Source organism: Capra hircus, chromosome 19, assembly GCF_001704415.2.
Source record: "Capra hircus breed San Clemente chromosome 19, ASM170441v1, whole genome shotgun sequence".
NCBI classification, from domain to species: Eukaryota; Metazoa; Chordata; class Mammalia; order Artiodactyla; family Bovidae; genus Capra; species Capra hircus.
In genome coordinates, this window is record NC_030826.1 from 40,012,923 (window position 1) to 40,037,628 (window position 24,706).

At 58.0% G+C, this 24,706-nt stretch overlaps 1 protein-coding gene across 1 annotated transcript; it reads left to right on the top strand.

Moving 5' to 3' along the window:
* On the top strand, positions 939 to 24,560 carry THRA (thyroid hormone receptor, alpha). The gene is made up of 9 exons (XM_018065021.1): positions 939 to 1,221; positions 12,123 to 12,475; positions 14,886 to 14,953; positions 15,497 to 15,597; positions 17,509 to 17,656; positions 18,281 to 18,486; positions 19,451 to 19,597; positions 20,179 to 20,437; positions 21,062 to 24,560. Exons 2-9 carry the CDS (start codon positions 12,423 to 12,425, stop codon positions 21,310 to 21,312), a joined length of 1,233 nt encoding a protein of 410 aa, XP_017920510.1. The 5' UTR covers positions 939 to 1,221; positions 12,123 to 12,422; the 3' UTR covers positions 21,313 to 24,560.

Sequence of the window (24,706 nt, forward strand, 5' to 3'; positions counted from 1 at the left end):
TTAGAGTCCTGCCTGCCGCTGGGAGATCTCGAGATGAAAGGGGCTCTGGCGTCACCGGGTTGGTTTTATGTCCACGAATGCAGGTGTGTGTGTGTGTGTGTGTGTGCGTGCGCGCGCATCAGAGGTGGGGCTGGCATGATGGAGACCTCTCCTTTGGGGAAGGGGATCTATTTTTTCGCAGCCCACCCTTCTCTCTGGACTGGCCTTGTACATTTGGATGGGGAGGGGCAAACGTGGAAGGAAAACCCGCTGTCCTGAAGCTGAGAGTTAAGGGGGTAGGGCAAGCCTCGCCCCCTCCCCAGCTCAGAAAGAGCACCAGATTGTCGAGGAAATGACTGGTGGCAGTGAATAGAAAAAGCCTACATTGGAGGAGGGTGACATTTGAAAGGGGAGGCAGTGGATCAGGCAGGTAATGATGTTAAAAATGAGCCTGCAAGGGAAGTAATGGGGAAGCATACCCCCAAAAGGATTAAAAACACAGGATGGTTTAAGAGGACCCCAGGGGTCACGTGCTCAATCCTCGAATTGTAAGGTTGAGGAAGCTTGTCACCTGGAGAGGTGGTGATTTGCTCAAGGTCATACAGGGAGTTACTGGCAGAAAAGGGACCCGAACTCAAAACAAACTCTAAACCGCCTGCGGTTTGGTGTTTAGACTTTCTCCCGGACTTCTAAAGTGCAGGCGGCTCGGCTCCCCGATGTGCCCTTCTCCATCTCCGTGGTGCCACCCCCAACCCCCCAATTCTTGCAGCAAGCGAAGGCTATGTTTTAAATGACATCTCTTCCAAAATATGTCACCAAGCACCACTCCTGCCGGAGCCGCCTGGAGTGGGGCGGGCGAGTGCGGGTCGGGAGGGGGCAGAGGCGGCCGAGGGGCGGCCGGGGAGCTGGCCGGGGTCCCGGGGCGCGGCGGGGGGCGGGGGGCGGGGGCCGGCGGCGGCGAGGCGGCCTGCAGGGAGCAGCCGCGAGCCGGCTGGGCGCGCCGAGCCCGAGCCCCTGCCAGAGCGGGGCGGGGGAGGGAGGAGCCAAGAGCGGCCGCCGCCTCTGCCGGAGGAGCCGCGGGGCCGCCACACTCGCCCCCCGCCCCCCCGCGCTCACTCGCACTCACACCCGGGCGCAGGAGGCGGGCGGCCCGGGCCCCACCGGCCCCCCATGGACGCCCCCGGCACGGGGCGCTGAAACCCCCGCGTCGCTGCCCAGCCCGGTCCAGCGCGCCACGCCGAGGTAAGGGGGAGGGAGCGAGGGGGCATTAATATGCAAATACCTCGCGATTGATTATGCAAAGCCGCGGGGCTCTCTGGCCAGCTCCCAGGCGGGCTGGGGGCGTCCGGGGGGTACCCGCGGCCAGCCTCAGCCTTCCCGGGCGCCCCAGTGACCCTGTCACTGGCCGGGAGCTTGCAGCTTCAACGCCCTGGGGAAGGGAGGCGTTGCTGGGAGGTCGGTGGGCCCCGGGGTTCGCCGGCGGAGATGGCGTCCGGGCCTCCCCCTCGAAGGCCCGCCCGGCCTCTGTCCGGCCCGTCCGCTGCGCATTCCCGGGCCCGGCCCCGCTGCCGGCCGCCGGAGCTCCCCCGCCCGCCGCGCCGCGGTTTGTTTACGGTGCGCAGGAGGCCTGCCCCCCCAGCTCCCACCCCCAGCCTCCCAGGCCGAGGCCGAGTGGCGTTTGCAAGGCTACCTCCAGCAGCGGAGGGCGGTAGGAGTAGGGTGGGAGGTGGGCTTCCCCGGGCCCCAGGAGAAGTCTCCCCCCCCCACTTCACTCGCCTCCCCAATTGAACATGGCTCTCTGGTTGCAACACAACTAATTGCAAAAACGCGGCTGGGTGTGTGTGTGTGTGTGTGTGTGTGTGTTGGGGGGTGTATCTGAGGGTCCCTGAATAATTAGGGGAGTTGCAAGCTAGGTTGGTTGGGGGAGAGAGGGAGGAATGGGCCCGTGTTGTGTGCCACCCGCTTCCCTCCCCTTGCAACGTGTCTCTGGTGCCCCTTCTCTGCCTGGGGCCCTCCCTTGTCCAGTGTGAAGGTAAAGCCTGCGGGGTGGGGGTTATCGGGGCAATGGAGAGAGCCTCCCGTTTTCCCAGCGAGGGGGGTTTTGGCGGGGGTGGAGGTCTGGAGGTCGCAGAAGGAAAACCAGTGGGATGGGAACCCACCCCTCAATGCTGGCTCAGGCCCCAGGAAGGGGAGGGGTATAGGGGGCTGTGGTCCAAGATGAGGGGGAAGCAAATGTGCCATGCAGACACAGAGATATGCCCACACACACGGCCACATGCATACCCAGGGACACCCAGGCAGACTCAAGGACAGGAACTGCTGGACACACCCACATGGGGACAAGGGAAGAGGCACGCTGCCACTGCACAGGGGAGCTCAGAAGGGTGGGACACACCCATGGGAGACCAACCCATGCACATACCCAGGCACAGGGTCACGGGGAGATGCTCTCATACACAACAAGGAGGAGTCCTATCACCCACACAGAAAAAGTCACTATCGCCTGCATGCATGAACGCAGAGCAATTGCACACAGCCACACATTACAAAAGACCCTGTCACTCACAGGCACACACGTGCTCGCATGAGCCCAGTCACACAGGCATCATCGCCTTGCCGTGACAGTCGCTGTCACTCGGTCAAACGCAAACGCAGTTGCACATCAACCCACATATACGCAACTCAGCAACAAGTATTTTCCTGGACTCTTACTGTGGCTTTCTGAGGTGCTGTGTACCACACACAAAAAACCCAGCTCCCATAATGGTGGAAGGCACGAAGTCACTATAGGTAACATTCTCTGTCTCTTTCCCTTGTCATCCCGCCCCCTAGATGGTGAGCTCCTTGAGACCCAGGAGAGTCACTGGAATTGCTCTGGATCCCACCCAGAGCCGAGCATAGGAAGTGCTCCGTAATCCTTTTTAACTGATTGACTGTGGGAACTCTGGACACAGGTGCAGGCATCTGCACACAGTCCCGGGGGCTCAGGTGCAGGAGGCACTCAGAAGGTTCAGGACCACACAGTCACAGGTCTACAACCCCGATGCACACACTGTAGCTGTGCGGTCAGGCACACCCCTAGATGCACACGCAGTCATAGACTTTTCCCCTCAGGCTTCCTCCTGCCTTCTTTTTCCAGGCTCTTTTTTTTTTTTTTTTTTTTTTGAGGGACAGGAAAATCAGAGCAAAGAGTAAGGGGGAGGGGGTTCTAGAGGGCCGAGTTAGGCTCGTGAAGCAGTGTTAGGTGACTTCAGGAGCTGGGATGACCCTGGCTGCCGGGGGCGGGGGGTGGGGGGGGGTGGGGTGGGAAGGGAGTCTTGGGGATACCTGCCTCCTAGGGAGCAGCCCCCATCCCCACCCCGAAAGCACAGTGCCCCTGCTGGGCTCGTTGGTCTGGGCCATTACTGGGGATGCTCACCGGCCTCCCCCCCAGCCCCCGCCGAGTTCCTGCCTCCCACCGGGAGTCTGGCCCCTTTTCTCAGCTCTGCCCTCCTGTCTAAACTTGGAAGCCTCCCTTAGGAGGCCGTGCGCTGGTGAGTGTCTGGGTGAGTCTGTGTATTTTTGACTTGGAATTTTGCTCCACCGCGGTCTCCGGGGCTCTGTCTCTCTGTGTCTCTTCTCTTTCCCCTTGCTTCTCCACCAGTCTGTAACTCCCTCTCACCCCGTCCCTATCCACCCCCCTCGCTGACCCCTGTTCTGGTGTCCGTTTCTGCCACAGCCTCCGTGCTCGGAGCTGGGAACCGGCGGTGATGGTCTCCATTCTTCTCCAGTGGCTAGTACTCAGACCCCGCCCCTCGGCCTGCCTGCCCTGCCTCTGGGGTCAGCGAGAGGTTGGGGTGGGGGGCGGGGGGCTCAGCTGGCTGCTCAGGACATCCTGCACTTCCTCAGCCCTGCAGCTGCGGCCAGCAAGTTTGGGGGGCTGCGCATAGGGGAAGAAGAGAAGGGGTCAACCACTACCCACGCTGACTTCTCAGGCCGGTGGGCTCAGCCTGGGTGAAAGGTCTGGGTGGGCAAGCCACGGATGGTTAGCGGAAGCTCCTTCCACACTGACCCACTGGAAAATAATCGCCCCCCCGCCCAGGGGCAGTGTCGGGAGTTGGCAGGACCCAGCTGAGCAGGACTCACAATGGCCTTTCTCCACATCCCTGGCAGCTGAGACCCACCTCAGAGATGCCCAACAGCTGTGTCCGCTTTGCCCAGCCTCTGAGCCTGGTTCTGAGGGTACAGCTGCCCAGACTTTGTGTGGGGCTGTGTGAGGCCCTCTCCCATGGGCTGGCCCTTCACTTTGGGCTGGCAGGGCGGGCATTTCTTCCAGAGAGGAAATCTGAGCAGGGGGCACTTACCATTTCTGGCCATGCTCCCCTCTAACTGTGGTCTGAACGATGGATGAGGAGGCACTGGCATGGATTCCACCCTAGAGAATCCATAGCTGCTACAAAAAAGGGAAACTGAGGCTGGGTCACATAGCTGGATGAAAGAACAAGGTATTGTTCTTCTAGCAGGTGATATGCTGTAGTGGTTAAAAACAGGGATATATATGTATATATATATATATACACACACACATGTGTATATATATATATAGGAGCTAGAGTGCCTGGGTTTGAATCCCAGCTCTGCCACTGGCAGTTGTATAATCCTGGGCAAGCAATTTAACCTCTCCTTTGCCTTATCTGTAAATTGAGGATGGTACTACCGACCTCATTTGGTTTTTTGAGGATTACAGCAGTCAGAATATAGGAAATGCTTTTAAAAAGTGCCTGGTGCACAAGCACCATATGTGTTAGCTGTTACAGCAAGAAAATCTGTGGGTCTGGGGTCCCCTGGATTTCCTGGAGAAGCTTGGTGGAGAATTGGATCTCCTGGACATTACAGGCATGAGGTGGGGGTGGTAGGGATAGTGGGTCCCTAATCTCCAGCCTCCTTGTCACCTCTCCATGACACCTCTCTCTCTCCCGCCAGGAGTTTGGGCAGCCTGGAGCCCCTCTGCCACCACTGTGCTTTCCTCTGATCCTCACCTTATTTAGCTGCTTCTTAAAGGAGCCCTCGGTATCTCAGCCTGGGACACACCTCCCCAGTTAGGGACAAATGCACGAATGTTTGGGCATCACGGCATCTCTGTTAGGACAAGTCTGAGCACTGGGAGTGTGGGAGAGGAAAAACAAGGAAAGCAGCCTCCTCTCCACAACCCCTCTCACTTCTTATGTGTGGAGTAAGTCACCCTTCCTCTCTCCTGGGGACCCAAAATCTCAGCTACCTACCTTCGAACTGTCATTCAGGACCCACCCTTGGCTGACAGATTCTCCGCCCCTGCATGGAGGGTGGGGGCAGTGAATAAGGAGGGTGTTGGGAGCAGCACCTGGGGGTCCAGGGTCTATCTTGGGTTGCCTCTTATCCTCTGTGAATCTGGTGATAAAACTCTTCTCTCCACCTTCCATCCCTTTTATGCAGCTCCCCCAGGACAATGGGAGGGATATGCCCTGTGGTTGGCCACTGGGGAACCTCTGGAGTGGGGGTGCTAATCTCAACCCTAGTTCTCATGACTGCAAAGGTGCTTGGGGGACTTTTTGCCTCGTGGGGAAGGGAGGCACGCATGACCATGGTGGGAAGACCACTGCCTGGGAGTTGGAGGCTGGGTTTTCGCCACTTGCCAGTTGCTGACTTTGGGTTTAGGTTTTCGTAATCTGGAGACAGGGATGCCCACCTTGTGCAGAGTGAAGGCAAATGACATAACGTGAGATGACACCTGTAGTCAGCCCCTGTTGCGAGCTGTCACGGCCAACAAGGCCTGTGGATTCCCTTCTCTTCCCAGGGTCTGGAACGCTGCAGGGTGGGTGGGGACACACAGGCCACTTGGAACCAGAGACGGTTCTCAGGCTCTCACAGAGGCGGCTGGGGCTGGTGGGGAGAGGACCGTGTGGTTCTCAGGTGTGTGGTGTTGCCTGCCCTCCTCCCTGGCAGGCCACGGCTGGGGCACCAAAGGGGGGCCACCCTGTGGCTTGCGGGGCTGTGAGGTGGTCCAGAGGGAGGCGTCAGTTCTCTGGGCAGACAAGGGGAACAAGATGGTTCTCACCGGTGCCCAGAAAACGCTATCTTTGCTCCCCTGCTTTGGAGGCGGGCACCCAGTCTGGGCACGGGGACTGGGGTTAAAGGTTAGGGCCAAGAGCACGCCTCTGGCACTGGCACAGAGCAGCGGGACTGGACCCAGCCCCCACGCCTCTTCTTCCTCCTCGCTTCCTCTTGTAAGGAGGAGATGAGCTCTTGGCTCCCAGAGCCGCCTGTTTCATTTTCTCTTTTACCCAGGCGCATGGGGCGTGGGCGAGGGAAGGGGAGTGCGCGGACCCCAGGCTTTGGTGGCTATCGGGCGTCTTGGTACACAGCAGTGAGTGGGTGTGTTGTGCGCGCATCCATGTGTGCGCATTTTGTGCATGTGTGGGCCGGGGAGGGCTCTGACTATCCGCTGGAATGGGGTACCGGAGCCCGCGGCTCTGCGCATGCGGGGTGAGTGTGTGTGTCTGCACGTGTCCGTGTGTGTGCGGGCAGACTCGGCTGCTTTTACTTGCTCACTCTCGCCTGCTCTCTCTCTCTCCCTCCCCTCTCCCCCTCTCCCGCTCTCTCCCTTTCCCTCTCTCCCTCTCTCTCTCACACACACACAATTTTCGATCTCTCCTCCCTTTTCCTCATTCCCTCCCTCGTCTCCCTGCTCCTCTCTCCCCGCTTCCCTCTCTGTCCCTCCCCCACCACTCCAACCCTGCCTGTGCCTGTTCGGCTTGGCTGGGGGCTATCTCTGCCTCTCTGAGGGTGCCAGGGAGAACATCCCAGCTTTTCGTTTCCCCTCGACCATTCCCTTCCCTCCTGGGCGGAGCTCCCCAGGGCTCGCAGACTCCTCTGTGCCACCTCCTCCCTGGAAGAGGGGAGTGGGGAAAGGAGGACCCCAGCCCTGTGCCCATGATGCCATCTGCAGTGAGCGCCTTGGCCCCGTGACATTCATGCCTCCAGCCTTCAGCTGCCCCAGCTCCCAGCTCCGATTACCCACTGGCTGCTGGGGGGGTGGGGGCAGGGAGAGCGTTCTCAGCCTGGGGGTGCTCCTAACTCTGCCTTCTTGGCTATTTGGATCTCCCTCTCCATTCCTTGTGGGGAGTGGGGGGTAGGTATGGAGATCTGTGGGTTGGCAGGGAAGGGGCTGAGCTCTTGAGCAGGAGCTGTGGGCACCACCATCGTCAGTAGGTGCGGTGGGGAGTGTGAAGGTGAGCCCCACACCTGGGTGCCCACCTTGCTGCCTGATGGGAGCTGGCCTGGGGTGGGAGGAGGGGCAGGAGAGCAGCAGGTGGGTGAGGTTATGGTGGGGGTGGGCGGAAGCCCGACAGTCTTTGATGTTCCTACTCGGCTTCTGGCCCAAGTCAAGGCTACTGTTTATGTCTTTCTGTCTCTGACCTGCAGGGGGGAATTTCCTGTTATATTCTTTTGGGGGAGAGGATCCTTTTGTTTAAGTAACCAATCTCCCCCTTATATCCCTCACCCCCATCTCCCATTAGCCTCCAAGGCCCCAGAGTGGCTCAGGGGATCAGAAATCAGGGGTCACTGCCCTTGAGCTCCAGAATCTCTTCTCATGGGGGCCCTGTGAGAGCCCACCGAAGGCTGCTGCCTTCCCCTGGCCCCTCCCGCTTGCCAAGCTGGTGCCTGCGTCTGTCTGTGTACTCCTCTGCCATCACACACCTGCCAAATAGCACCTCCCGTCCCGCCTTCACCCCTCCTCTCTCTCCCAGCACTGGGATAACAGGAGTTGGGTGGGGCAGCCCCGCCCCCCCCAGTCCATACCTGAGAGTGGAGGGGGGGGCGGATCTGGGAAAGGAGATAAAGGTCCCAGCCCTGAGAGGCACCCAGCCCTCAACCTGGGGGCCTGTGTTGCTGCCGCCGTCGCCAGAACCCCCGGGGGCTGTTGGTGTCTGTGGCTGCCCATGGGAGCCCACGTTGGCACAGGCGGTCATGCCTGCACACAGATGCCCGTGTTTGCCTGTGCATGCCCGCGCGTGTGTCTGGTGTGTGTGTGTTTGTGTGTGGGCTGCAGTGGCCACCTGGGCCTCTTAGCATCACCCTTGTTGGCCCCCATGGTGTGCAGTCAGGGCATCAGTGCCAGATAATTGGGAGTGGGGGTGAAGTATCTCCCCCCACCCTAGCAGCAGGCAAAGGGGAAGGGGAGAGGGAGGTGCGAACCTCCCCACAGCACTATTAATAGCCCACATGCCAGGCCACCAAGAACCAGCTGTCACCGTGGAAACCATTTCTGCTCTGCCCTCCCCCCAGCCTCTGAGGTGGGACTTGGGCGGGGCACCGAGCACCCCCCACCCATCTTCCTTTGTTACCTTTCTCTCTGTGTCTCCTCCCCTCCTCTGTCCTTCTGTCTCCCCCACCCTTCTCTCCCCACCCCCACCTCCCTGCCGCCTTGCTTCTTCTCCATCTACTTCATTGTCATCCCTGCCTCTACCCCAGTCCCGGCCCATTTCTTTGTTCTTGCCCCTCCTCATCTTTCCTCTCCTCTCCCCCTTCGTCCCTTTCACCCTTCTCCTCCTCCTCTTTCTCCCCCTTTCTCGGCCCCCCTCTCTCTATGTGTGTCCTTCCCTCTGCTTGGCAAGGAGGAGGGCTGGGCTTTCCTTAGTGCATTAAGGACAAAGTTCAGGGGCCCTGACAGGTAGGGCCAAAGCCAAGAGTAGACACAGAGGAGTCTGGTGTGGAGACCTGGGGGCTCGATCCAGGGGCAAAGAGTGTGCCCCTTTGGCAGCCCTCGGCATCCTTCCAGGGAGTCCCTTGGGTCCACAGGACTGCAGAGTGGGACAGTCCCGGCAGCGGGGACCTGGCATGGTGCCTATGGATGCTGCATCGGCCTCTTGTCTCTGTCCCCCCATCCCAGAAGCACTTAAGCTTAATGAAATGTTTCCCCCTCCACGGGCGCCTTGCCCACACTGCCACCAGGCAGCTCTTATCTGACAAGGAGGGAGTGGGTGGCCAGGCCCGCCGACAGGTGGGCCTTGCCTCCCGGCTGTCCAGCCTCTTCTGCAGCATGGCTCCAGCCCCTCTGCCTGCAGGGGCCTGAGCCTCTTCCTCTGCAGGTCTGTGCCCGGCAGGCACTTGGGGAACTGACAGGATTCCAGGAGGAGGGGTGAGAGGCTGCCCTTCAGGGTGGGTGTCCCCACCCCACTTCCCCGTGGACTTTCATCTGCCCACGGCCAACGCAGGCCTGGCCCACGTGCCGTGTGCCTCCCTGCATGCTGGGCTCTCTGCCCGCTCTGTCGCCTCAGAGGCCCAGGTATGTCCCCAGAGAGATGACAAGGAGCCCTCAGGGGTGCCAGCCTCTTGCTAAGTGCCAGGCGAGGGTGCCCTGAGCAGCGAGGGCAGGACCTTGCTCCACTGCCCGCTGCCAGGGCCTCCGGGGATCCTAGGTGGTACCGACAGGCAGCAGGCACCGGTCTGCTCAACGCCCCTCCCAGCAGGCACGTGCAAGCCCTTGGCAGTGCCCAGACACATTTGGAGTTAAGACTGGGCCTGGGAGGGGGAAGGGAAGATAAACATGGTGGCTTAGGTTGGCGCTGCCCCAGGTGTGCCCTGTAGGGGCAGTGGCAGGAGGGAGCGGGGAGGGGGTTCCTCCAGCTCTATGGCCTGAGAGGGAGCTGCCCACGCCACGTGCTGCCGCCAGGACTCCCCGCCTTGCCTGGCCCACAGCTGTCCGTACCCATTCCTGCACTCCCTGGCTGCCTTCACCTGCCCCAGGGCCTGCTCCCCAGGGCTGCCCCTCTCTCCCTTTGCCCACTCCTGTGCCTGCCTCCTCCCCTCCCCGGGGGCGCCCGGGCCTCAGGCTGGCGAGTGGATTTTTCCAGCTTCTGTAAACAAGTGGTGGCAGCATGCCAGGTGGGCAGGAGACAGGCGGGGGCAGCACCGCAGCCAGGGTGTGCCAAGCACCGAGGCACAGTCTTGGGGGGAGGGGGAGACAGGGAGACACCCAGCCCCGGAGAGAGAGAGAGAGAGGGAGGGAGGGAGGGAGGGAGGGAGACATTCAGATGCAGACAGACAGACCAAAGGAAGCTTCACTGGGCACAGAGAGAGGTGGAAACAGAGGCGACAGAAAATAGCCCTCTATTGTCAGTCCCACCCCCACGGCTACCCTGGCCCCCCTACCCGTCAGCTCTGGCTGGGAGCGGCAGGCCTCTGTGCCCAGGCTCTGGGCAACCCCACCCACTCCTTTTCTCCCCCACCTCCACCCCTTAGGGCTGGCTACGCCATTATAAATTTATAACAGGAATTTCTCCGCAAGCCAAGAAAAACTTGACCTACTTTCTTGACGGCTCCCTGGGCTAAGGCTCCCCGCTCGCACCCGCGCCGCCCCCCCCCCCAGTGTCTCCTGTCCAGCCCCCAATGCCCAGTTCTGGTCTATGGGGGTATCAAAGGCAGAATGGGCGACCCTTCTGTCCTCCTGCCCTGCTCCCCAGGATGGGGACTCACCCCAGTGCCCTGTCCCATGGCCTGGCCCTGCCCTGCCCAATGGCCTGACTTATCTCTCCCTTCCCCTCCCACCCAGACTCCTTATCAGTTCTTGGAGGTGGGGCCGAGGGGCAAAGCCTCTGGTGCAGCAGTTGCACGATGGAGGGATGAAGGGGTGTGTGTGGGAAGCTGCACCTTTTGTCCCCTCTCATGTGCCCACACCTGCCTGTGTGGGCAGACACGGAGCCTCAGGTCTGCAGCCTGGGGTCAGCAGTGTGGCGTGGAGGGGATGGTTGGCCCAGGTTGGCACTGCCCTAGACCCCAGGTAGCAGAACAAGGCCAGCGTTGGAGGCAGGCTGCTGACTAGCTGCGCCCACTGGAGTGAATGTTCAAGCTTTCTGAGGCTTCGTTTACTCACCTGCGAAGTTCTGATACCAGAGGGCACATGTTCTATGTGCCATTAACGGGGGTTATTTTCCATTCCCTGTTCCCTTGCCTTCCTGGTGGGTGGCAGCTCAGCTAAACCAATGGGGAAGGGGAAGCCTGGTCCTCAGACTGGGAAGTGTGATGTGGGACCTTGTATGGGAATCACCTGGTGGGGCCAGGGTTGGGGAGTCATAACTGGGCCAGCAGCTGCAGGAGGGGGCAGCTCCCTACTGTTTTCAGCGTCCCTCTTCATTGAGGCACTCCAGTGGGTGTTCAGGATTCCTGCATGCCACCTCTACAAACCAGGCTTCCTTCCCCAGTACACCCCCCTGCCCCCCCCCGACCCCCTGCCGCCCTGTGCCTGGGCTCAAAGCTGCCCATCTCTGGTGGCCTCTTGCCTTACACTACTGATGAGTTTTAGGAAAACTTGGCGAGGGGGTTGGTAATAGCAGCTGATGTTTAATAGATGCATATTAAGGGCCAGGAACTTCCCAGGTGGCGCTAGTGGTAAAGAACTTGCTTGCCAATGCCGGAGACACAAGAGAGGCGGGTTCGATCTCTGGGTCAGGAAGATTCCCCTGGAGAGGGAAATGGCAACCCACTCCGGTATTCTTCCCTGGAGAATCCCATGGACAGAGGAGCCAGGCAGGCTATAGTCCATGGGGTCGCAAAGGGTCAGACACGACTGAAATGACTTAACACACACACAAGGGCCTCACTTGATTGTGAGGATTGAGACAAGGTACATGGATGACCTCATTCTTTCCCGCCATGCTTGTTCATGTCTGGAGATCAGGCTGTGGATCTCCAGTCTTGCCTGCTGTGTGGTGGTTCTTTATTTTTTTGCCTGCTCTCTGTTGATTTGAATGGTTATCCTAGTCCTCTCCCTGTGCCTGCCCTCTATGACTACCACTATCTCATTATTTTCTTTTTCAAAGTATTTATTTATTTGGCGTGCTCCAGGCCTTAGTGGTGGCACACTGGATCTCAGGTCTTCCTTGCGGTATGCAGGAACTTCAGTTGTGGTTTGCGAACTCTTAGTTGCAGCCTGTGGGGTCCGGCTCCCTGACCAGGTATTGAACCTGGGCCCCCTGAATTGGGGGCATGGAGTCTTAGCCACTGGAGCACCAGGGAAGTCCCCCATCATCTCATTATGAGCCCGAAAATGTTGGTACCAAAGGAATCCTATTCGCCTAGCCCCACCATGGCACCACCTTATCCCTGCCTCTCTCCTCTCTCTGCAGGGACCTCTGGACAGGACAAGATTCAGAAGTTACTCTTCCCACCCAGGACCCCTTTACAGACCCAGCTTGCTCCCCGACCCAGCCCTACCACCTGCCATTCCCTGGCCCCTTTCACCGCCCGCCCCCCTTGGGGCTCAGGGCATGGTGTGAAAGGCCAAGTGCTGAGGCGGGCACCATGGGTGCTGTGCCCTAGGGCCTGGGTGGCAGGGGGTGGGTGGCCTGTGGGTGTGCCGGGGGGGCCAGTGTGCCCACCCCAGTCTCTCGGCGTGCTGGAGGGCATCCTGGATGGAATTGAAGTGAATGGAACAGAAGCCAAGCAAGGTGGAGTGTGGGTCAGACCCAGAGGAGAGCAGGTAATGCGTTCGGCAGCTACGTCGTGCCAACTCCTAGGCAGCAAGCAGGGTCACCTGGCTGGGCCCAAGAGAGCTGAGCTTGGGCCTTTTAAGTACCTCTGTGGTGGGGGCCAGGGCGGGGGCATGAGGCCAGCCAGCCTGCTGCCTACCTTTGCCCAGGAGATGAGGTCATGTTCCCATGTGGCAGGGAATTAGGCACCTGGATGGAGAGATGCCCATTCTAAAAGGGGGAGGTGATGTAGAGTAATTACAGGCGGCAGACACATGGCCCCTCCCTGGATGGTGCTGGGCATCTCAAATCCTGCCCCCCTCCCTGGTCCCCTCGGCCACCCTCACCTGCATCTGTAGAATCCAAACAGCCTTGCTATTTGCCTCCTTTCCTCCTCTCCCTAGCAGCTCATTCCCTTCTGACTGCCATTGTGCAGTCCAGAAGCCATGGTGCCTGTTACATGACATTTCAGGGCACATGGTCCAGTAGCTGTTGGTCACAGCGCACACTTATATTTGGAAGCTATTGGGAGCCTCACAAGCTCTTCCTTGTTCATGGGCAAGGGCGGGCACTACCATGGAGCTCCTCCCAGGAAGTGGAAGTGAATACCAGCTATGAAGATTTTGCTCCCACGTGGAGCAGACATCAGCCTTGCACACACAGCTAGGGATGGCTTACCTACCATCTGCAGTGCCTTTCAGGAGCCCAGAGGGTCTCTGCCTCTCCCATCGGCTCCAAGCAGCACAGAGCTCCGTCTCTGTTGGCATGGTGCCCTGGGAGCTGGGTACAGCCTGTGCCTATGGCCGGGGAGAGGGTGGGGGATGGGTGCTCTGGGGAGCAGTGTGGCCGTTGCCTAGGAGACCAGATCCTGAGCCAGGAGGCTGGAGTCCTGGCCCAGCAAAGCCTTGGGGCCCAAGACTGGGTCCCTGGAAGGGTGGAGTAAGTAGATGGGGCTGGTGGTTAGGTAAGGGCGGTGGGGTATCCCCCTACCCAGTCCCTACCCCAGGGAACTCTGAAAAAGATGTACCCTGTCATTGCATAGCTTTCATTTACAGCCTCTGTACCTCCATGCCCAGACTTCTGTGGGTCTGGGAGAGTCTGCTCCTAAGGCAGAGAAAGGCGGGAATGCCAGTTCCTGGTCCCCCCAGGACTGCAGCCCCTCCCCTGACAGCCTCCCCTCCCCCATGTCCTTGCGCCACCTTGTGGCTATCTCTGGTACTGCACCCAGAGGCTGTAACTCTGATTAATTGCTGAAGACCGCCAGCTCAGCTGGGGCCTTGATAGCTAGGCGTTCCCCCACACCCACCCCTCCGGAGACAGGAGGCAGATCTGACCCTCGAACCGTTCTAGAAATTAAACAGGGGCAATCCCCAGGGTGTGTGGGACACAGAGCTATCTGTGACTGTGACCCTGGCCAAGGTCACTGTGTCAGTGTGTTGGTAGTTGCATGGGACTCTGGAGGGAGGACTCTGCAACATGCCACACACGGGGTGGGTGTGAGAGGTTATACAATCCGTGCATGCATGTAGAAGGCTTATGTAATCTGTGTGTGCTGAGGTTATGTAACACATATGTGGAGAGGCTGGCCACATGCGTGTGCAGTGGCTGAGGGCTGCTATAATACCTTACATGGAAGGGCCCTGGGTCTTTGTCCTGGCTCTGACCCCTGCCCACCGTGTCAGCTGGCACAGGTGGGGCCTCAGTTTGCTGTTCTGTTAAATGGGGCCCATGGACAGGGTGGCTTTGGGAGTCCCATCCTTTTCTCATGTTCTTGAGTCTAGGTTCTGGTGGTCCACTGTGGTTATCTAGCGTGTATGCATGAGCTGAAAATCAAATGACATGTTCGCTGCGGGGAGGGGCATGGTATTATTAGGTGCCTGTCTAGAGGGTTGTGAAACACGTGGGCATATCCTTGAGGCCGTATAACATTTGAGAAAGCCCTGAAAGTCACATCCACATAGATAATAGAGACTGCTGCTTACATACCATGCTTGGGTTTATACTGAAGGCAGCATAGGTGTTCATATGTTCATATGTGCTGGTTTTATGCTGCATGTATTTGTGTGTATTCTAAGCTTATATAGTTTTAAGCGTGTCCTAAAGATTCATGTCCTGAGATTCTTTCTGCATATGTGTCAAGCACTGAAGGCTTAAATATGTGGATGTTTTATAGATGATGGATGTTTAAGGTTCTCTAATGTGTGTGTGAGTGTGTGTTGGGACCCTTGAACATACTTGTGCTCCAGCCAAGCCCCTTATCTCTTGCTCAGATAGCTGGACCCTTCTCAGTTTTGTCAGCTGACCTGAAGGTGCGAGGTAGATGGAGGGAGTCAGGCCTGAGGCATAACCTCAACCCCTTGGATGCAAAGGGGGGCTGCCCAAGGTCTGCTCTCTGATTCTACCCACTTTGCCCCTATCCAGTACCAGGTCACCAGATGGAAAGCGAAAAAGAAAGAACGGCCAATGTTCCCTGAAAACCAGCATGTCAGGTGAGCCTGGCTGTGTGTGCCCTTCCTCCCCACCCTCAACCCCACCAAACCAGCAAAGGGCTCTTCCGGGGCCTGGGCTTGTACCAGCAGGTCCTGTGTCCTGTGGGAAGAGCCTCCTGGAGAGCTTGGGATGGACTTGTCTGGGTGAGATGTGTGACGTGGAGCATGCCCCAGCCACTGAGGATGGAGTAGGTCAGAAAGGGCCTCTTCCCTTCTCTTCTCCCATCACGCCCTTGCCTGAGGTCCCCGAGATGAGCTGCTGCTGAGATTTGCTTCTCCTTCTCCTGTGTCCCCTGCCCCTGGGATGCAGCAAGAGAGAAAAGCCCTGAAGGGGCAATCAGAAGAACTGGATTCTCCATATTCTTAGGGAAGGGGATGAGCAAGATGACCTCTGTTATGTCTCCAGGACTCTGCCTGGAGACAGAGAACCCTTCAGGGAGGCTGGGCAAGGAAGGAAAAGTGGGGGGATGGAGAGAGTATCAAAGCCTCTCTGCTGGGGCCCCAAGCCATGCCTGCCTGCCTGCCTCCCTTCCTCCCTCCCAGGGTATATCCCTAGTTACCTGGACAAAGACGAGCAGTGTGTCGTATGTGGGGACAAGGCAACCGGTTATCACTATCGCTGCATCACTTGCGAGGGCTGCAAGGTATGGACCAGCCAGCTCCTGCCCCTCCCCCACCACCTGAGCCCCGGACTCGTTCGTTCCCTTAAGTCCCTCAGCACCTGGCCCGACAGACAGTTCTATAAACGTGTAACCTAAAGCCCACCTATTTCATCATCATTTCCCCTGTTCATTCATTTGTTCATTCATAATCACTGCTCTGCCACTCCTAGGCAAGAGGCCTCATCTCTCTGAGCCTCAGGTTCTTCATCTATAAAATGGGTAAGGATAATGATAATACCTACCACATAGCATTGCTGGGGGAATTAAATGAGATAGTGCACATCGAGTATTTAACACAGTGCCAAACAGAAAAGAAGCACTCAACAAATGTCTGCTTCCATCCATCCACTCAGTGTATTAAGTGTCAGATGTGTAGTACCTGCCTTGACCTCAAGCTGCTCACAGCCTACCAGAGAAAGACTGACGTCAGCTGAAAGCAATATCAGTGTTTTTTAAATGTGGTTCCTGGACCGCCTATAGTACTTGTTAAGTGCAGGTCCCCAGGCCTCATCCCAGCCCTGCTCAATCAGAACATTTTGTGGTGGCTGCCAGGCATCTGCCTTGGAACAGGCTCCCCAGTTGCTTCCACTGCCCATGAAAGGTTGAGAACCTTTGCTTGGGAGGGGCATGGTGGAGCCCAGAGGAGAGGATGGCAGAGTCTCCCTGGGCAGAGGGGACAAGGTCGTAGACTTGGGGAGACTTAATTAGATCTCACTTCGGGCATTTCAACCTACATGGTTTGTCTAGAGTCATCACCTCCTGAAAATATAAGACCTTTCAAGAAACAGAAAAATTAAGAATACATCGAGGCTTCAAGATCCTCTTTTCTTGCTGTCAGTCAAGCCAAGACCACCAGGAATGGAGAGTCCCCTAGCAGCATTCGTGGAAGCATCACCAGCAGTGTAGCAGAGAACAGAGAGTCTCACCCTCAAGGCCCTCTGAGTCCCAGTGGGTCATCCCAAAAGGACAGAGATGTCTTCCCACTCCTAGAGAGTCTCATGGTATAGGTTTAGAATGAGGCCCAGGAATCCGTATTTTTGATCGGTGGATTTTAATTGCACCCCAGAATCTGAGAGCTCAGACCTTGCGTCTCATACCTCAGGTCCAGTTCTGACCGTTTAGCCATATAACTTTGGGCAAATGGCTCAATCTCTCCAAGCTTCAGTTTCTTGGTCGGCAACATGGAGATAGTAACAGTTCCTACCTCATGGGGTTGACACCAGCATTAAAGGTGACGATACATGAAAGAAAAGGTTTAGAAGCTCCTGGCTCATTGTAAGTATGCAGCAGACGTTAGCCCTTCATATTATTACTGCCATCTTGAGTCTTGAGGTTTTTTTTCCTTTAAAGCAAAGGTTAAACTCCGTATATAAAATTGAAAATTTTCTTTTCAAGCTAATACTAGTTCATGCCCAATGCCTTTTCTTGATTTTTTTTTTGACATTCTCCCTGCCCCTCCACCATTTCATGAATTCCACCTGCATAGGCAACAGGCAGTGTGTATAAGAATGGTTTGGGGCCAGTGTTGTTTCTAGAGTTGTTTAGCAAGATGGAAAATCAGGCATTAATTGGATGTCCACAGTGGCTGTTCCTTCAGGCCTCGTCATATTTCACACCCTCCCAGGCTCAAAGCTCCTCTCCGTGGTCACCATCCTTACCTCTGCCACCACCACTCCCCAGGTACCCTGTAGGCAGTTGGGGGCTGAAGACGTGTGTTTCTAAGTCCTGGCAGAGCCCAGGTGATGCTGGCTTTGCTCTGTCCAGAGGATGCCAGGTCCCCTCACTAATTCCCCTAGCCCCCCACCCCCTGCCAGAGAGCTGCATGGTTGGTTCAGGAAGAGAAGATCGTGATCACACCATGCTCTGTCTCTCCCCTCCACGCCCCCACTCCAGGGCTTCTTTCGCCGCACAATCCAGAAGAACCTCCATCCCACCTACTCGTGCAAATATGACAGCTGCTGTGTCATTGACAAGATCACCCGCAATCAATGCCAGCTGTGCCGTTTCAAGAAGTGCATCGCTGTGGGCATGGCCATGGACTGTAAGGGGATGGGTGGGGGGAACCGGGCCAGGCAGCTGTAGGTGGGGGTGTGTTCAGATGTGGCAGCTCCCTTCCAGGGTACCCACAGGGCAGAGTGACCATCTGGGTCAGGCTGGTGATGGAATGAGTATTCAGAATCTTCAGGGAATTCAGCAGTCCCTGCTGCCCTCATCTCAGAAGAAAAGGAAACAGAGGATTCCTCTATTGGCCCTGAGCACGGGCCCTGGTGCCTACCTGCCTTTCGCCAGTCAAGGGTCTTCAGAGAGTTGTTGGGTAGAAATAAGTCCTGAGTACTGCACCATAACGCAGTATCTCTGACTGCCAGGGAAGGAACTCCAGTTCTCTGTGGGGTGAGAGAGGGCCTCTTGTTAGCTGGGGACTGGATGGCTCAGTTTCCCAGTAACCATTGTCACCTTTAGACCAGAACATGGCATCCTCTGGGTTGGAGTTGATGTGGTCCCAGTGATGATCGTGATCCAGGTTGTGCCACCCGACTACTAGGGAAGTCATTTAGCCTCTCTCGGCCCTTCCCCTCAGTTTCTCCAACCTGAACACTGGGAAGAGTAGTTTCTGAGCAGGTGACAGAATGTGCCATGCAAAGGGCATTGTGTCTGCTGTTGACAGTGGTTCTAGATGATTCGAAGCGGGTGGCCAAGCGCAAACTGATTGAGCAGAACCGAGAGCGGCGCCGGAAGGAGGAGATGATCCGATCACTGCAGCAGCGACCAGAGCCCACTCCTGAAGAGTGGGACCTGATCCATGTTGCCACGGAGGCCCATCGCAGCACCAACGCCCAGGGCAGCCATTGGAAGCAGAGGCGGAAATTCCTGGTAAGGAGAGGAGGGGCATGAGTGAGAGTGGCAGCCTGGTGGCCAGGCAAGGGGAGCGAATTCAGAGTCTCGCCTCCTCCAGGAAGCCTCCTTAGATTAGTCCACCCCAAAGCTGCTAGTCTCCACAGCTTGGCAGTTCTGATTTGTACACCTGTGTATGTGTTACTGCCTTTTCCATCTGATTTGATGAGGGCAGGGCCTTGCCTCATCAAATTTCCAGTGAAGTGGGGAGGATCTCTCCCCCTTTTTCCACAGTGACTGGGAGGCAGAGGCAAGGACACAGTCATGGGACAGTATCTTGGGGAGCCTCCTGGGTGCCGCATGTTTTGGGCCTTGGCAAAGCTGAATGCCAAGGAAATGGTCAGCGTGGGAGGAGATGGACAGTTGGTTGTGTATGGTGGGGGAAGGCAGAGAACTCCTGATGGCTGGAGTGTGTCAGCGGGTGAAACAGCACACTGGAAGTAGCACCAGCTCTGAAAGCAAGCACGTGTGTGTGTAACGGTTCAGACCCTGTTTCCACCGCTTACTAGGCTCTCGACCTGGGCTCATTACTTAGCTGCACTCTATCTGTTTCCTCATCTGTGAAATGGTGATAAGTATAACATCAACTAGTGGTGATAAGTCATGGTGAGGATTAAATGAGATAATATGTGTAAAACACATGGCCTAATTCCTAGCTACATATTAGTCAAATGTAGCTTCTGTTGTTATGGCATTGCCGCTACTGGTGTTACGATCCTTGTTCTTATTAGCCATCTTGGAGCTCTGGTGCTAGTTTGTTCTCTGTGGCGAGGTGGGAGAAGCCCTAGGCCTAGGACACAGAGTCCCTAGGTGCGGTGGCCCCCCCCCACCCCCCACCCCCGCTTCCCCAAGCTGCCTTGGAGCTCCCCCTGGTGGGCAGGGAGCCTCAGTGAGTGGTTGAAAGGGGTCTGCAGCCCCAACTGACCCCCATCTCTCCCTCTAGCCGGACGACATCGGCCAGTCACCCATCGTCTCCATGCCAGACGGAGACAAGGTGGACCTTGAGGCCTTCAGCGAGTTTACCAAGATCATCACCCCGGCCATCACCCGCGTGGTGGACTTTGCCAAAAAACTGCCCATGTTCTCCGAGGTGAGTGATGGATGGGAGGAGAGACCTGGTGTCACACTGGAGGGAAGCCTTGGGCTGCTCCCCGGGTCACCCAGTCCCAGCTCATCCTTCTCTGAAGCTCTCTGGACAGGGAGCAATTCCTATAGGTCAACACACCCAACACACACATGCACGCACACGCACATGTACAGGGTGAGCTGATTCCTAAGAACTAACAGGCTCCATGGGCCCAGCCCTGCACCCCCAGCCTCTCCCTGCCCATCTCCCCGCAAGTCTGCGTGACCATCCTGACTCTGGAGATTCTTATTTTAAAGAGCTCTAACTCTGTGGACAGGCTGCCCTACCGGCTTGAGAGCTTGGCTGCATGGCCTAACTCCCTAAACCTCCCTTTGCTTATCTGCAGTGGGCATGGAGGTGATGACAGGCCCTAACTCAGAGACCTAGTTGTGAGGGTTAGTGAAGCAAGGTAGGTCTGCCACCCAGTGCAAGGGTAGCTGTCCAGAGCATGTGTTCCCAGTTGGTGGTGGCCTCGCAGTTCCCAGGGGCACCTTCAGGGGACACTCATGGGGAGGGTCATGCTGAGTGTTCCTGTGACTCTGCAGCTGCCTTGCGAAGACCAGATCATCCTCCTGAAGGGGTGCTGCATGGAGATCATGTCCCTGCGGGCAGCTGTCCGCTATGACCCCGAGAGCGACACCCTGACGCTGAGCGGGGAGATGGCCGTCAAGCGGGAGCAGCTCAAGAATGGCGGCCTGGGTGTCGTCTCTGACGCCATCTTTGAACTGGGCAAGTCACTCTCTGCCTTTAACCTGGATGACACGGAAGTGGCTCTGCTGCAGGCTGTGCTGCTAATGTCAACAGGTACCTAGCCTGGCTGGGTGGGCTCCGGAGCTTCCAGGGCCCGAGACCTTGGCTGGGCCCCAGGCTTGTCCTTCTTTAACCCCTCAGTCTCTCTGCTCCCCAAGCCCACCTCTCTGTCCCCCAAGCTTATCCCTGTCCGCAGGCCCATCCTCTGTCCACTGTCCCCTGCTCTGTCACCCATCCCCCCTCTGTTCTCTCCAGGCCCATCTCTAGCTTCCCACGCCCTCTTCTATCCTGGCTTCATTTTTCACCTCTGCCCCACATCTGCTCTCTGTCTCTCATAGTCCCCTTTGTTCCCCACCCTTGACTCTGTTCCCATCCACCTTCTCTTCCCCTCCCTCCTCTGTTCTCAGTACCCCTGTCCCTGCCCCCAACCTCCTCCTACTCCTCTGCCCACCCCACCTCTCCACCCCCTAGGCCTGCCTCATCTCCTAGTCTCCTCCCTTCCCAGGCCCACCTCTGACTCCTCTGTCTGCTTTACCAGCCCCTCCACCAGCTTTGCCCTGTGCTTGCCCCCGACTTGCCCCTGCCCCCGCAGAATGCATGTTTTTCTCCATTCTCCCCAAGCCTCTCGGCCTCTGCCCCCCTGCACCCTCTCAGCCTCGTGCCCCTCCTTCCCTGCAGACCGCTCGGGCCTGCTGTGTGTGGACAAGATTGAGAAGAGTCAGGAGGCGTACCTGCTGGCGTTCGAGCACTACGTCAACCACCGCAAACACAACATTCCGCACTTCTGGCCCAAGCTGCTGATGAAGGTGACTGACCTCCGCATGATCGGGGCCTGCCACGCCAGCCGCTTCCTCCACATGAAAGTCGAGTGCCCCACCGAACTCTTCCCCCCACTCTTCCTCGAGGTCTTTGAGGATCAGGAAGTCTAAAGCCTCAGGCGGCCAGAGGGTGTGCGGAGCTGGTGGGGAGGAGCCGGGAGAGAAGGGGCAGAGCTGGGGGCTGAGGGAGACCCCCACACCTCTTCTCTCCTCCCTCTCATCCTTGGATAGATTCAGCTCCCCACACACACCCCCACACTGCCCTGTCCCTCCTCAGAACCTCCAGCCCTGGGACAGGGCAAACAAATGAACTTGCTATGAAAAGGACAGTGTGGGAGGCGGGCGGGGGGACCGTGTCCTGCAGTTCCCAGGACCATGTCCTCTGAGAAGGTAGGAGAAGGGAGGGAGAACTAAGAGCGGACAAGCCATCTTGACCGTAGGGGATAGAGGAATGTGGGGTGGGGGCAAAGGCCCTCACTCACCCCCTACACACACACACACACACACACACACACACACACACGAGAGAGCCCCCTCGCCCAGTCTCTTGGCCTAGGTCCCCCCTCCAGGCTGAGGGCCTCTCTGCTTCCCCAGATGCCTGGTGCAAAGAAAGGCTTGGCTTGGCTCCTCCCCTGGAGGTTAAAAATTACAGTCATTCTAACTGCACTTTGGAAACCAGGCAAGGGGAGAAGATAAATGAAGAAATACTAGACAGAGGAAAAAAGAGCGAGCGACTGATAGAGAGATGATATTAAGTTATTAACTGAGGCTGGCCAGAGGGGAGGACCCCCCCTCCCACCCCCGAGCACTTTGAGAGCTGCCCCCCTCCCCCCAAATCAGAGAGAACTGCCCCCCCCCACATCAGGTCCCCAAGGGTAGGGCTGCCATCAGAGCTGTGAGCTAATACAGCAGGGTCCTGGCCACGCCCCCTTGCCTTGCCCCTCCCTCTGTGCCCTTTGGCACCCCCCGCCCCAGTACTCCCTCTGCTCTCTGCCACTCGTGCCCGCTGAGTTCCATCTACCTCTCACTCTGGATGCCAGCTGGCCCCTCACCAGCCTGCCCTGCTGCCCGCACAGCTCCCCTTTCAAGTGCCCAGCCCCGGGGGCCTCTCCCTGTCACCCCCCTTCCTCTTCTGCATCTTGGCACCCACACAGGAAAAACTGTGGCTCAAGCTCCCGCCTTCCTCACATCCTGCAGTATTAGCTACGATCCAGATGCTGCTGCCCCGTGGCGGGGGTTGGGGGGCGGCATGGGGGGAGGCGAAAGGGGTGTGTTTGAGCTTCTCCCAGAACCTGCACACCCGCGGGCCCCTGTTCCCATCCGTCTGCTGGGCTCTCTCTAACCCCTGCCTGCCTTCTTTCCTGCTCCCACTAGCACTACCCCAGACTCTGGGTGGGCGGGCCCCAGAATGGGGTGCTTAGATCAGTGGCACTTCGTCAAGGCCCTGGGGGAGAGGGTGGTTGGTGCTCCGCCTTTTTCCTTTGAAGCTCTTTAGGCCAGCTGCCCCTGTGCCCCTGGGACCCCTTCCCCCTCTTCTTTTCTCTAATTCAGGGACTTTGGCTTGAGCCACCTCCCACCCTCCTGGTGAGGAGTGCTCTGTTGGTCTGCACTTGGGTGAGCTGCCCTCCTCCTCCCTTCTTTGCCAGCGCCCACTCCGCAGGGAAGAGAGGGAGGGAGGAGGTAGCCCTCTGAGGGTGGGGGAGGGGAGGGCGGGGAGGGACAGAGCAGACCGGAGGGCCCTGGGCTCAGGGCTGCATGTCGGCAGGGATGGATGGGTGGACATAGATGCCCCCGGAAGCCATGGGGAATGGGCCAGGGGGCGGGGGGCGGGGGGGCCAGGGCTTCCTGCGCTTTGCACTATTGGGGCAAAATGTCTTAAGCAGTGGGGAACCTGCCACCCCACCCTGACCCTCAGCCTGCCACAGCCCCCTATACACATGTACACACATGCGTGGAAACACACACACACACACACACACACACACACACCACACATGGGAAGCCCATTGGGGCATGTCCTTTCCCCACTGTTCAGGTGTTCCGACGGGGGGTGGAGGGCCTGGAAGAGCAAGGCTGCCACCTGTGCGTGTGCCTGCCCCGCCCCCTTGGGCTCTTGGGCTGCCCTTGCGGTCTTTGTCTGTCTCAATCCCCATCTCTCTTCTGGGGTACTGATTCCTGTATTATTCCAGTCCCATGGATAAGCCCTCTCATACCCTCCTCCCACCCCTGGGGGCCCAGTGGAATTCCTGACCTGTCTGCTGTCTCCCCGTCCCTCCATCCCCACCGCCACGTCTCCATTCCCATTCTCAGCCATGCACATGGTGGAGAAAAGGCCTCCAAGAGGCTTGGCCTCTTACAGGCACTTGGGAAACCCTCCCTCCCCACCCACCTCTGCCCAGTCATGTGAGCTGTGATCCCCCACTCCTCCCCGTAACCCCTGACCCCTCCCCCCACTCTCAGTGGGGTAGGGTGTGTGTGTGTGTGTGTGTGTGTTTCTCTGTGTGAATGTGTGAGCAAGTACACGTGGTGGGGGAGGAGCTGGGGGACTCAGGAGTGCCACGCACCTGCTCTAGATGGGCAGCCAGCCGTCCCAGTCCCTGCTTTGGAAGTGGGGGACAGGGCCCTCTTCTGGGGGCCATTGGTGCTAATGAGGGGGATGGCCTTGATGTGGGTGCTTAGCCTGCCTTCCCCAGTATTGGCCCGGGGCACTAGGGCAGGCAGAGTGGGGGCAGCAGGTGCAGTATTGGTGGGAGGAGGGGCTGCTGGGACGAGGAGGAGGGGGCCAGGCCAGGACAAGGGGGTGCCAGAGCCATGACCACTACCCCGCCCCCACCACCCGCCTCTCCATCTCAGTATTCCCCCTCCCATCACTCATAACACACATACCTCATCCAGCCTCCTCCCTGCTCAGACCTGGGGAGGGTGGGGGTGGAGGAGCCCCTACCCCTTCCCCTGGTGGCGGGTCTACAGGGCTGGGAGAGGGCGGGGCGTGTGACACAGACACCGTCCAGAAGGGGGACAGCAACTCCTGCCCTGGGAGCTCCTGGGTGGGAGGAGGGGGACACTTCCCTGCAGGCGCTACTGAATGTATGAGAAGCTGGTGCTGGGGTGGGGGGAGGGGGGCTGTGGCCAGAAACAGGGAAGGCAGTAGGTCCCTTCCCCAGGGAGGGGTTGGGGCCAGTAGGGGTGACCTGGGGGCTCCTACTCCTGCCCCACGTTGACAATCAGTATGTCTGTTATGTGCGATTTTTCACCCCCGTTGTGTTTTGGGTCAGGATTTTAAAGAAAGATATTTTTATGGTAATTGTTGCTCGTCTATTTTACTATATATTTATGTAATAAATATATGATGAAAATAACCCCCTTGGGCACCCCCCCCCCTTAGACTTGCGTGCTGTTTCCCTGTATCCTCCCATCTGCTGGCAGAGTACCCACCCCCAAACTGACCAGATGGAGAGGTGTGCCCCCAGCCTTGGCCATATTTCCACCACCCCTTCCCCCTCCC